This window comes from Leptonychotes weddellii, chromosome 13 (assembly GCF_054177405.1).
Source record: "Leptonychotes weddellii isolate Sample4059 chromosome 13, ASM5417740v2, whole genome shotgun sequence".
Lineage (NCBI taxonomy): Eukaryota > Metazoa > Chordata > Mammalia > Carnivora > Phocidae > Leptonychotes > Leptonychotes weddellii.
Genome location: NC_138381.1, coordinates 66243781 through 66256275, shown reverse-complemented (window position 1 = coordinate 66256275; position 12495 = coordinate 66243781). Strand labels below are relative to the sequence as shown.

Here is a 12495-nt window from a genome sequence, read left to right as displayed (position 1 = left end):
AACGAATGAATATTTTGGTTCTAGAAGTGAAAAGAGAGATTGTTGTAATGATTAACTTGGTTGATTAATCCTGCACTGGTTTCAGTAGTATTCCCTCCCCCTGGAGCCTCAGAATGTGATCTTATTAGGAAATAGGGTCTTTGCAGACATCATCAAGATAGGGACTGAGAGGGGTGCCTGGGTGGCTCAGATGGTTAAGCGTCTGCCTTCGGCTCAGGTCATGATCCCAAGGTCCTGGGATCGAGCTCCACATCGGGCTCCCTGCTCTGTAGGAAGCCTGCTTCTCCCTCTCCCACTCCCCCTGCTTGTGTTCCCTTTCTTGCTGTGTCTCTCTCTGTCAAATAAATAAATAAAACCTTAAGAAAAATAATTATCGATGTCCATCACTTCCTGCCTGGCCTACCCACCCTGTGAGGGAAACTTCCCAGGGAAGCCACCAAGGGGCAGCAGTGCCTCATGCCGCGTGATCCCACATCCCCATCCCAGATTACGGAATCGGGACAGATACCACATATGACCACCTATGACCTCCGTGGTCGGCCTCCCTCAGGATCCCCTCGGGGATCTGGCTTGCAAATGTAATTAATTCTTGAAGTCGGGCCCGGGACAGAAGTGTAAGGATGGAAAAGGACCAGGGTGGCCACAGAGGGCTATAGACAAGTGGGAGTTAGGGGTTGGCAGGCAAATTCCACTGATGGATTCGAAGGCAGAAATTTTCTGCAGCCTGGGAATGCCCCCTCTACATCCTGGGGCACTGTTCCTTACGACCGCATCAACCCTGACCAAACTGACTAACAGGACAGACTAAAATCTTCCCAGTTCACCCCACAGAGTTTGCCTCAACGCTATCAACGTGTACTAAAGTTCTCCTGCTCCTAGACAGCTACAGCTATAGTGATGTGCTCACAGTTCTGGAACACCACCTTCCGGGATGCCACAGGAACTTTCCCACAACACTTTAAGTCCTAAAACCCCCTCTGAGAGGTCCTGCGTGCATTTGAACAATAAGACGACCAGGCAAACTCATTTTGCAGGCAAAGAGGTGCAACCCAGCCCTCGGTCAGCTTCAGAAAACAGGGTTCCTTCCTAACTTCATTTTCTCCAACATCCTTCCAACCACCTGGAGCTTGTGATGCTGTGATTCATAATAAGAAATACGTATTTTGTCTTTGTCCCATTCTAGAGCCATAGCTCCCCAAACCCTTATAATTAGAGCACTAGGGGCACCTTTTGTTATAATATTTGGACTTTGTTCCTGAGATAGTTTCAAAGTGATGAAAGTGAAAGGGGTGTCTTGCTACTTATAACAGATCCCTTTCGACCACACCACACCTGAGTTTACGCAAAGGAGGTGATGTCCGCCAAGTCCCCTGGATAACCTAAGGATGGGGGCTGGTTGTCAGGGGAACCAATCTTGAAATGAGAGGCTCAGAACTTTCAGCCCCACCTCCAGGTAGGGGAGACGGGCTGGGGGTTGAAGTGATGACCAAACGGCCAATGGTTTTATCAACCATGTCGTGTAATGAAGCTCCCATAAAACCCCAAAAAGGACATGGTTTGATGTTCTGAGTGCACCCGGAGAGAGCATGGAAGCTCTGTGCTTTTTCCCTATACCCCGCCCTAGGCATCTCTTTCATCTGGCTGTTCCTGAGTTCTATCCTTGTGTAATAAGCCGGTGATCCAGTAAGTAAAATGTCTTCTGAGTTCTGTGAGTCTCTCTAGCAAATCCGTCAAACCCAAAGAGGGGGTCCTGGGATCCTCCAATAGATATCCAGTCGGCCATCAGAAGCCCAGGTGACAGTGGGGACTTGCAATTGGCATCTGAAGTGGGAGATAGACAGTCCTGTGGGACTGAGTCCTTACCTTGCGCATCTGACACTTCCAGGGGTGGAAAGTGTCAGAATAGAAGTGTAGGACACCCAGCTACTCTCAGAAGTATTGTGGAATGTTCTGGGTGTGAGCAAAGTACTGAGAGCAGGCACACACAGGAGTTTTTCCTTTACAGAACTTTTGAACGGGGATTCCCTGGCCGCTTACCTCCCTAACTTGTACTCTTCCGGTGTGTAGCCGATGTACTGGATTAGCCGTTCCACGCCCTCGGCTGGGGGTCCACGCCAGTGTGGCCAGGTGTCTGGGCACAGGGACTTGTACCTGCAGAGAGGAGAGGCCCTCTAGAAAGCCATCGGACCCGACACTCGCCCCCCACCCCCTGCCAGAGGTCAGCTTTGCTCAGCTATAACATGCCAGTCACTCAGCACAATCTAGCGGACTCGTCACACCAACTCCCTTGAATGCAACAATATACACTTGGCAAGAAAGATAAAAAGGGGAAACCGTTTCAGTAGGGTGGGTCTGGCCTGTCTTCATGGAACAATGACATCATCAGACTCTCCACCCAAGAAACTCCATTCCACTCCTAAGTATATATGCAGAGACATGAAACCAGACGTCCAAACACAAGCTCATACATGAACGCTTGCAGCATCACAGTGTCATTATTCATCACAGACAAAAGGTAGAAACAACCCAAATGTCCGTCTGCTGATGAATGAATGGATAAAATAAACATGGGTCAGCACAGGAAGAAAAGGTGCCATGCCTGGTAAGTAATGAGGGACTTGGATCCAGTGATGATTAAGATCCTGATTTCAGCATGTATTTCTAGGATGTAGTCCCCATAAAAAAAAAACCCATATGGTCTGTAACATAATGAAATAAGAGAATGCAGAATTCAAAGTGCCTATGTACTAAAGGCTAGAAGCTAGACACCTGGAGCCACTGGATCGGGTCCACACTGCCTGGGGTCAAGTCCAGCTCAGGAGCTGGACAAGTCACTTCGCGTCCTCACCTCTGCAACGTGAGCAAGTAACAAGACCTTCCTCGTGGGGCCGTCATGAGGTCGAAGTGAGATAATCCATGGAGAGTACTGGGCACAGTCCAAGACTTCCAAAAATGTTAGCTACGGTGTTCCTACTGTGCTTCTTACCCTTAATACTGTGATGTGGTTTGTTCTATTTTAAAATTTTAAACTGTTAAAAACATGTTTATTTTCCTGGAACTATACTTTATGAAAAAGTCCACTAAGGGCATTGTCATGGAATGAATGTCTATGTCGTCTCCTCATCCTAAACTCACAGGCTGAACTCCTAACCCACCACGTGATGGTATTAGGGGGTGAGGGCCTTTTGGGAGGTGATGAGGTCGTGAGGCTGGAGCTCCCATGAATGGGGTCAGTGCTCTTATATAAGAGAGATCCCAGAGAGCTCCCTCGCCCTCTTTCCACCTACCCAAGAGAAGGGCAGTCTGCATGCAACCCAGAGGGGGTTCTCCCCAGGACACGATCATGCTGGTATCTTGATCTCGGATTTCCAGCCTCCAAAACTGTGAGAAGTACTTCTCCGTTGTTTATAAGCCACCCAGGCTATGGTACTTTGTTACAGCAGCCCGAATGAAGACAGACATTAAGTGTCCCATGTTCTTCCACGATGACCTCTCTCGGTCCAGGCACACACACCAAGGCGCAGGTGCATGCCTACCCCAGGGACCACAGTACGACCTCAGGCCCTGCTCCCACCTGGCCAGTCCACGCTCATCACTAGCACACACCATCAAAGCTGTCCAGACATGGGGCAGACACACAAGGGGGGGAATGGGGAGATGTCTTCAACACCCACAGGTAGAGGGACAGGGACATTTCAGCTCTGAGATGCAGTTGCTTCCTGATCAAGGGAAGCGGTGCCAGGCAGGTGCACAGCCCTGAGCATCTCCAGCCCCTCCGTGACCTGCGGCCATGCCGGCCCTCCTAGCTGGTCCTGCAGTCTGCCCAGTTCCCACCTTGCTAGTATTTACCAACAGAGTCAATGAGCCTCAGATGACGACAAAGTAGAAAAAAGATGTATGAAGTGCAAAAACTGCAGAAAAATGGGAACATGCCCTGCACATGTGCTGGGGGTGGGGTGGGGTGGGCAGTGGCTACTGATTCTGGCCATCTCCACCGGAAGTCAGATTCAGAAGAAATGAATATGTGGGGGAAAAAATGAACAACTAATAGCTGACAAGCAAAAACGGGGTGCAAGGGAGGTACGTTAAAAAAAAAAAAAAAAGGCAGGGCGCCTGGGTGGCTCAGTTGGTTAAGCGACTGCCTTCGGCTCAGGTCATGATCCTGGAGTCCCGGGATCGAGTCCCGCATCGGGCTCCCTGCTCGGCAGGGAGTCTGCTTCTCCCTCTGACCCTCCCCCCTCTCATGTGCTCTCTCTCTCATTCTCTCTGTCTCAAATAAATAAATAAAATCAAAAAAAAAAAAAAGGCAAATAGGCTGGTAGTTCCTCAACCAATTAAACACTGAGTTATCATATGACCTAGTAATCTACTCCTGGGTATACGCCTTCCCCCAACATAAAAACACATGTCCACATGAATACCTGTACATGCACGTTCCTAGCAGCATTATTCATAATAGCCCTGAGTGGAAACCACCCCAATGCCCATCAACTGATATATAAAATGTGGTCTATCCACACAACGGAATATGATTTGGCCCTAAAATGGAATGAAATACTGACATGCTACCACAGAGATGAACCTTGAAAACACTGCAAAGTGACAGAAACCAGTCACAAAAGGCTACGTACTGTATGATTCCATGCATATGAAATTTCCAGAATAGGGAAATCTATTCTAGGGACAGGAAGTATGTTAGTGGTTGCTTAGGGTTGGGGCTGGGGTGGTAAGGAGATAAGGGGGTTATAGCTAAAGGGTGTCAGCAGGTATATAAATCATTAACATAACAGTGAGGCTGGAGAACAGTGTGGAGGTTCCTCAAAAAGCTAAAAAGAGAACTACCCTATGATCCAGCAATCACACTACTGGGTATTTACCCAAAGGAGATAAAAATACAGATTTGAAGGGTCACATGCACCCCGATGTTTATAGCAGCATTATCAACAATAGCCAAACTATGGGAAGAGCCCAAATGTCCATCAAGAGATGAATGGATAAAGAAGATGTGGTATATACATACAATGGAATACTACACAGCCAACAAAAAGAATGAAATCGTGCCATTTGCAAGGACGTGGATAGAACTAGAGTGTATTATGCTAAGCAAAATAAGTCAGTCGGAGAAAGACAAACACCATATGATCTCACGTGTTATTTTTTTTTTAAGATTTTATTTACTTGAGAGAGAGAGACACAGCGAGAGAGGGAACACAAGCAGGGGGAGTGGGAGAGGGAGAAGCAGGCTTCCCGTGGAGCAGGGAGCCCGATGCGGGGCTCGATCCCAGGACCCTGGGACCATGAACTGAGCCAAAGGCAGACGCTTAACGGCTGAGCCACCCAGGCACCCCTCACATGTGTAATTTAAGAAAGAAAACAGATGAACATATGGGAAGGGGGAGAAGAAAAAAAGGAGAGAGGGAAACAAGCCATAAGAGATTCTTGACGACAGAGAACTGAGGGTTGATGGAAGGATGTGGGTGGGGGATGGGCTAGATGGGGGATGGGGATTAAGGAGGGCACTTGTTGTGATGAGCACTGGGTGTTGTACATAAGTGATGAATCACTGAATTCTACTCCAGAAACCCATATTGCACTATATGTTAACTAACTAGAAGCTAAATAAAAATAACAGTGAGGAAATAGATTATTACTTAATAAATGCAAATAAGCAGATAGCACTTACCAAGACATGAGACTCATGGGAGAAAAACCAGCATGATCCTTGTAAAGAAGGATCTGAGATCACTAAATCAGGGGCTAAAAATAAGAGCTGCTACGAAATGCTCAAGTTTCAAAAGGCAGAATCTTGACATAAATTGCAAAATACAAGAAATTAGATGAAAAATGTAAGCTCATGTACACGACTTTTATAAAGCTGTAGTTCCAAAGAAGCCTAGTAATCAGGTTGAAATATGAAACTGCCAACATTCAACCATGTCGACCTTCAAAAATAACCATTATGCTTCCCTTGGGGGTGCGAGAATGTGTTGATTTTTTTTGCACAATTCACATACAGCCCATCACCAATGAAGTATTAGTGCACAAGCAATTTGGGTGACGGTGGGTTATATCATTAAATCCTGATGAGCTCCCTACGAGCAGACAATTTAATCTCTATGTTACCCATAAGGGAATAGGTCATGGCTAGAAGAGACCAGATGGGGATTCCCACCCAGGTTTGTGTGGCTTCAATGCCCATGTTCCCCCCACTACACTTGCTTCTCCGGATAGCCCATGAGGCTGAGAGGATCGCTCCCAGACTGCTGGCACTAATCCAGCACCCACAATCACCATGAAGAGGGTCCTCTGCAACTATGTACAGACTCAAGCGGTGTGCTGCCCACATCTGCCCCCTCATGACCGGCCTATGCATCAGCCTTGCGCTTCCTGGACTCCAAGAAGATACAGGCTTGGGGGATGAAGGGAAGGAGGTAAACTGAGTCAGCTTCTTATTCTCCAAAATGCTAGTGTTCATCACAGTTACAGAAGAACCCAACTGAGTTCCCTGGGGGAGGGCCTTTGATTCATGGCCACACCCAGAGACTCCCCACACAGTAGGTTTTTGACTGGACCAGCTTAGGATCAACAAAACAAATGTTACCTTTGCAAGAAATGCTCGTATTTCCGCCGGTATGCAAAGCCCGCCCGTCTCACCCGAAGGTGCTCCATCAGTCCCAGGTACTTGATCTGATGCCTTATAAGCAAGTCGTCAAACTTGTCTTTAGAAACACACAAGGGAGAGTGACAGTAAAGGACCCCACGGCTCTGTTTCAACCAAGACAGACCACAGGCTGCAAGCTGACCATCCGTGGGCTGGATCTGGCCATGGACAAATTTTGTCAGGTCCTCATTGTGTGTGTGTGTGTTTGTGTGTGTGTTTTAATGAGGGGGAATTTTACAGGAAAATCTGGATTTCTGCTTTCTCTTTAAAAAACCATGCTATCTGGCCATTCTGGGCTAGAGTTCCACATGGCAACAACTGGTTGGAAGGGAAGAGGGCTGCCCCTTTGGACAGCATGTACCCTTTGCAGTTTGCCACAGTCCCCTCCACTCCCTATTGCCTTGCATCCAGTCTGCTTCACTCATTTGCTCTTCTTGCCTGCCTTCCGTACAACAGTGTTGTACAGCATGAGCTTGGAAGATGCCCAAGTCATAGACCATCTCGGAAGACCGTTCCCCGGCTGGAGAGAAACAACACTGCTCCCCTCACCTCTGACATCTGTATGACTCAGCTGTGTTGCTCCTGAAACTGGCCAGGCTCTGAGCAATGCTCACTCAGGACCATCAGAAAAACTCTCCCTCCCTATTCATTTGCCTTTTATTGCCATTATTTAAAAATGAAAAGAATTCATGTACAAAGGACATGGAGCAAGGCTGTGGGTTTTTTTTTTTTTTTTAAGGATTTTAACCCACTGCCATCTGGGCTTTCCTCCCAGCCTCATTTCCCTGAGCTCAGTGTTCAGAATGATTCACGACTCACTGGGTTCTTTCCTCTCATTGGGCTTGATGCAACGGATGTACCAAGGTTCCTTAGAGATGAGGATTTCCAGAAGGCTGCTCAGGCTGTTTTTGAACTGAGTCCCCACCTTCAGAGAGAGAGAATGAGCTAGGTAGATATTGCTTATCCCAGTAAATACAGAGAAAATTGGCTAGGGCACAAGACTCCAGCTCTTTAGATCCCAGCCCCCGACATACTGCCCTACCCGTTACCATCTTGCCCACTAAGAGAAGGTTTTGGGTGTTCTGGCCTGATAAGTGCAAGCTCAGGCTGGTCAAGCAGAGGTTGGACAAGCACCTGTCCAGGGTGCTTTCCTTACTCAGCAAATACGTGGTGAGCACCTCGTGGGAGTCAGTATTGCCATTGAGACCATTACGCGCATCGGCTTCCCATTTCCTTGTCACCAAGCTTCCTTTTTGACATTTGTGCTAAGTTCCTTCTTTCTTTGACGGTGTTTTCCTATACTCTCTCCCACTAGATTATACGCCCCATGAGAACAGGGACCTCATCCATTCCGTTATTGCTAAATCTCGTGCCCCCCACAAAGTGCCTGACACACAGTGGGCGCTCAGTGAGTGTCTGCAAATAAACACAATGGTTGCTACACTCGGAAAATATATATTTAGTAGTATGTGTTAGAGAGTGACGCTTTCAGAAAAAGGAAGGACAGTTTAAAATGTACAGGTAACTGAGAATCATTGCACCCTCTGGCTGATTTTTACCACCTTTCCAATTCCGCATGGGCATTTCCCCCCCACTCACCGTTGGTGGCCTTCTCCGGTTTTCTAACTCGGCCACCAGGAAGCAGTCCTTCAGGATACGGTTTTTGGACCTGCACAGCACCTGCAAGTAAAGGAAATGAGCTCCGCATTCACTGCTTCAGAAGTCCCTAAGCTGTGTTCAGGAAACTTGCGTTAAGTGCGCACAACAGCCCAGAGCCATTTGCTTTGGGAGCACTTGAACAAGATGGGAAAAAAGACAAACATGGAAGGAAATATTTAAATACTAGATCCACTGCTCTGTCTATAAGGTGAGGCCGTCGGATTGTTTTTCCTCTGACACAGTGAAGCTATCTCTGTTCCTAGTCCAGCTGCTAGAGAGAGAACCAGCTCTTGAAGAATGATCTCCAAGATACGGTGTTAAGTAAAAAAAAAAGAACAAAATAAGACGAGGACCACATGTACAGTGTGTGATTATTGTATGAAGAGAAAGGAAAAAGAGGGAGATACACACACCTCTTGGTCTGTACCATCCCTGGAAAGATACACAATCAAATGCCTAGAACAGCTGGCTCTCAGGAGAGAGAGAGTGTTGGTGACATGGGGTCAAGGACACCAGCTTTAGGGCAGTTTGATTTTTCCCCCCTGTGCACACATTCTCAAAATAATCTGCACTACCAAAAATCTTTAATTTATATTTTTAAAAGATCTGAGAGAGAGTGGGGGGGGGGCAAAGGGAGAGGAAGAGAGAGAATCTTAAGCAGGCTCCACGCTCAGCGTGGAGCCCAACTCAGGGTTCAATCTCATGACCCTGAGATCATGACCTGAGCCGAAATCAAGAGGAGAACATTCAACTGAGCCACCCAGGTGCCCCAAAAATCTTTAATTAAAAAACAATTAATTCAACACTAAAATTCTTTTCTTTATATCCACACAACGAAATATCATTTGACCTTTAAGAAGGAAGAAAATTGTGACACGTGTGGGGACATGGATGAAACTGAGGACCTTATGCTAAGGGACAGAAATGAGACACAGAAGGACAAATACTGTATGACCCCACTTACATGAGGTTCCTAGAGGAATCAAATTCAGAGAGACGGGAAGTAAGGTGGTGGCTGCAGGGGCTGAGGGAGGAGGAACGGGGAGTTAGTGTTTTAAACGGGGGCAGAGTTTCAGTTTTCCAAGACGAAAAGTATCCTGGAGATTGGTTGTGCAATGATGGGACGGTGCTTAATGCTACTGAAATGCACATTTAAAAACAGTTGAGATGGTAAATTTTATGGTACATGCATTTTACCACAATTCAATGTTTCTTTAAATTAAAAAAAAAAATTTGTTTAGGGGCACCTGGGTGGCTTGGTCGGTTAAGCGTCTGCCTTCGGCTCAGGCTTAGGTCATGATCTCAGGGTCCTGGGATTGAGCCCCACGTCGGGCTCCCTGCTCACTGGGGAGCCTGCTTCTCCCTCTCCCTCTGCTTCTCCACCTGCTTGTGCTCTCGCTCTTGGTCTCTCTCAATAAATCTTAAAAAAAAAAAACCCTGCCTCTCCAGTTAACCTATAAAAAAAATACTTTTATTCCACTCTAATTCTGCACTTAACAATGGCATGAAAGGGCAATTTGTGGACAGGAGTGAACACATTAGAAACGACCCATCTTGAAGTCAAAAGAAAGGGCAAGGAGCGTCAACCCTGGCTGGTGAAGTGACAGACTCTGAGAGTTTTCCACGGGGAGCACCCTCCGTGGGTGGGTTTGTGAAGGGCATGGGCGTGGTGTGCAGAGGCAAAGCCTAGAGCCTGGCACTGCGTTCCCTGGGTCAGCCGGGCCCTTCCACTCCCGTGTCATTCACAACTCTGGGAGGGAGGCACCACCAGACCCACCCCACCAATGGGGAAATCTGCTCAAGAACCCCCCGTTGGGAAGAGGTGGGGCCAACACTCAGCCTAGAGCAGAGATCCAAAGTTAGGAATAGCTCTCTATCCTGAAGCCCAGAGATTGGGCAGAGAAAGATGGGGAAAGGCCAGAAGGTACTCCTGAAATGAACAGTCTGTGTGTTCACTCTGAAAAGGTCTCCCTACATTTAAGCTTTTTGCAGACCAAGCTAATTAACTAAAACCCAATTTTTATAAAACAGGTAACTGTTTCAATACAAAGTAAGGCTTCAAAACACCCAAGGTTTTTCTGATCAGTGAGGAATATGGAAGGAGACTGGGACTTGCAGCGGCAGCCTCAGGGGCTAATCTCAGCTCCAGCTCTGCTTCATGATGTGACCCTGAGCCAAGTCGAGACTTCTCGGTCTCAGTTTTCTCATCCTCTATTCATGCTACCCCGGTATATTCCCACTGCACCAGAATAAAAATCTCTGCTCCTCCCTGGGGACATGACCCTGCTGGGCTCAGTCCCCTCTCCTAACATTATACCCCTCACTGAACACACACTGAACTCATCTGGGCCTCAGGGCCTTTGCACACATCGGTCCCTCAATCTGGAGTCAGCCCGATCTTTCCACAGCCAATACCATTCTCACTCAGGTTTCAGCCAAAGTCACCTCCACAGGGGTGTTTTCTCTGATCTCCTAAACTAAATTAAAAATATCCCTCTCAATCGTGTTTCCTTACTTTCTTTGTAGCACTTCTCACCAATGGGTAACTTATTTGTGTACAGTTGACCCTTGAACAAAATGGGTTTGAATCATGTGGATCCCCTTATACACAGATATTTTTTTTTTACAGTACAGGACTGTAAATGTATTTTTCTTAGGACTTTCTTAATAATATTCCCTTTTCTCTAGCTTATTTCATTGTAAGAACACAGTATATAGTATATAATACAGAACATACAAAATATGTGTTCATTGACTATTTATGTATCAGCAAGGCTTCCGGTCAACAGTAGGCTACTGGTAGTTAAGTTTTGGGAGAGTTAAAAGTTACACGTGGATTTTTGACTGCACAGGGGATTAGCAGGGTCATGTTGTTCAAGGGTCAACTGTACATATATATTCTTGGCCACTCCCCGCCCCCATGGTAAGCCCCATGAGAATGAGGACTGCCTAGAACTAGCCCAGCACACAGCACGGCCAACACACATTCTTGAATCAAGGGCATATCATACAGATGATCTTGAATTTCTGTTCTGGGCATGACATGATGGAGTTCTTTTTTTTTTTTTTTTAAAGATTTTATTTATTTATTTGACATAGAGATAGAGAACACAAGTAGGCAGAGAGGCAGGCAGAGGGAGAGGGAGAAGCAGGCTCTCCGCTGAGCAGGGAGCCCGATGTGGGACTCGATCCCAGGACCCTGAGATCATGACCTGAGCTGAAGGCAGCCGCTCAACCAACTTAGCCACCCAGGCGCCCGACATGATGGAGTTCTAACATAATGCATTGAACAGAAAAACCCAGAAGGCCAAATCTACCCCCAAATCAGTGTCACAGGTGATACCATCAGAAATACATATAGTTAAATTCCAGACTTACTTCTTTCAGATGTCTGTAGAGGAGATCATTGTTTTTCTCTAAGAATCCTGTAAAACATTGAAAATTATTTGAATCACTGGTTTTGCCTAAAAATGCAATTCCATCCCAATTGACTGCAAAGGGAAATCCTGAGAATCATCTCCTAGGCTCAGATCAGAGTTTCTCAGCCTTGGCACTACTGACATTTGGGGGCTGGAGAATTCTTGATTGTGGGGACTGTCCTGTGAATTGTGAGATGGTTAGCAGCATCCCTCACCTCTACCCACTCGATGCCAGCACCACCTTCCCCAGCTGGGAAAACCAAATTGGTCTCTAGACATTGCCAGATGCTCCTGGAAGACTAATCCCATCCCTGGTTGAGAACAAGGTCCTCAGAATGGAATTTATGGCACACACACACTGTCGTCTAACCTCTCACGAGCTACCACACGAATGTAGAGCCTTTATGCTAAGTATTGTACACATGTCCTAGTCCAGCAGCAAAGAGCTATGCAAACAAGGAATGACATCGAGGGGCGCCTGGGTCCAACTCTTCCTTCTGGCTCGCGTCCTGATCCCAGGGTCATGGGATTGAGCCCCGTGTCAGGCTCTGCACTCAGCTTGGAGTCTGCTTGCCCTCTCCCTCTTCTCCTCCCCATATTTGCACGCTATCTCTAAAATAAATGAATAGGGCGCCTGGGTGGCTCAGTCGGTTGGGCGACTGCCTTCGGCTCAGGTCATGATCCTGGAGTCCCGGGATCGAGTCCCGCATCGGGCTCCCTGCTCGGCGGGGAGTCTGCTTCTCCCTCGGACCCTCC

At 47.1% G+C, this 12495-nt stretch overlaps 1 protein-coding gene across 1 annotated transcript in view; it reads right to left on the bottom strand.

Annotated features, from left to right (window-relative positions):
• MYO1H (myosin IH) overlaps window positions 1-12495 on the bottom strand; it is a 43806-nt gene that overhangs the window by 8244 nt on the left and 23067 nt on the right. The window contains exons 15-20 of the mRNA XM_081802005.1: window positions 11699-11745; window positions 8261-8341; window positions 7481-7586; window positions 6602-6719; window positions 2038-2151; window positions 4-20 (exon numbers count right to left, since the gene is read on the bottom strand). Coding sequence (XP_081658131.1) covers window positions 4-20; window positions 2038-2151; window positions 6602-6719; window positions 7481-7586; window positions 8261-8341; window positions 11699-11745 — 483 coding nt within the window. The remainder of the gene's footprint in view (window positions 1-3; window positions 21-2037; window positions 2152-6601; window positions 6720-7480; window positions 7587-8260; window positions 8342-11698; window positions 11746-12495) is intronic.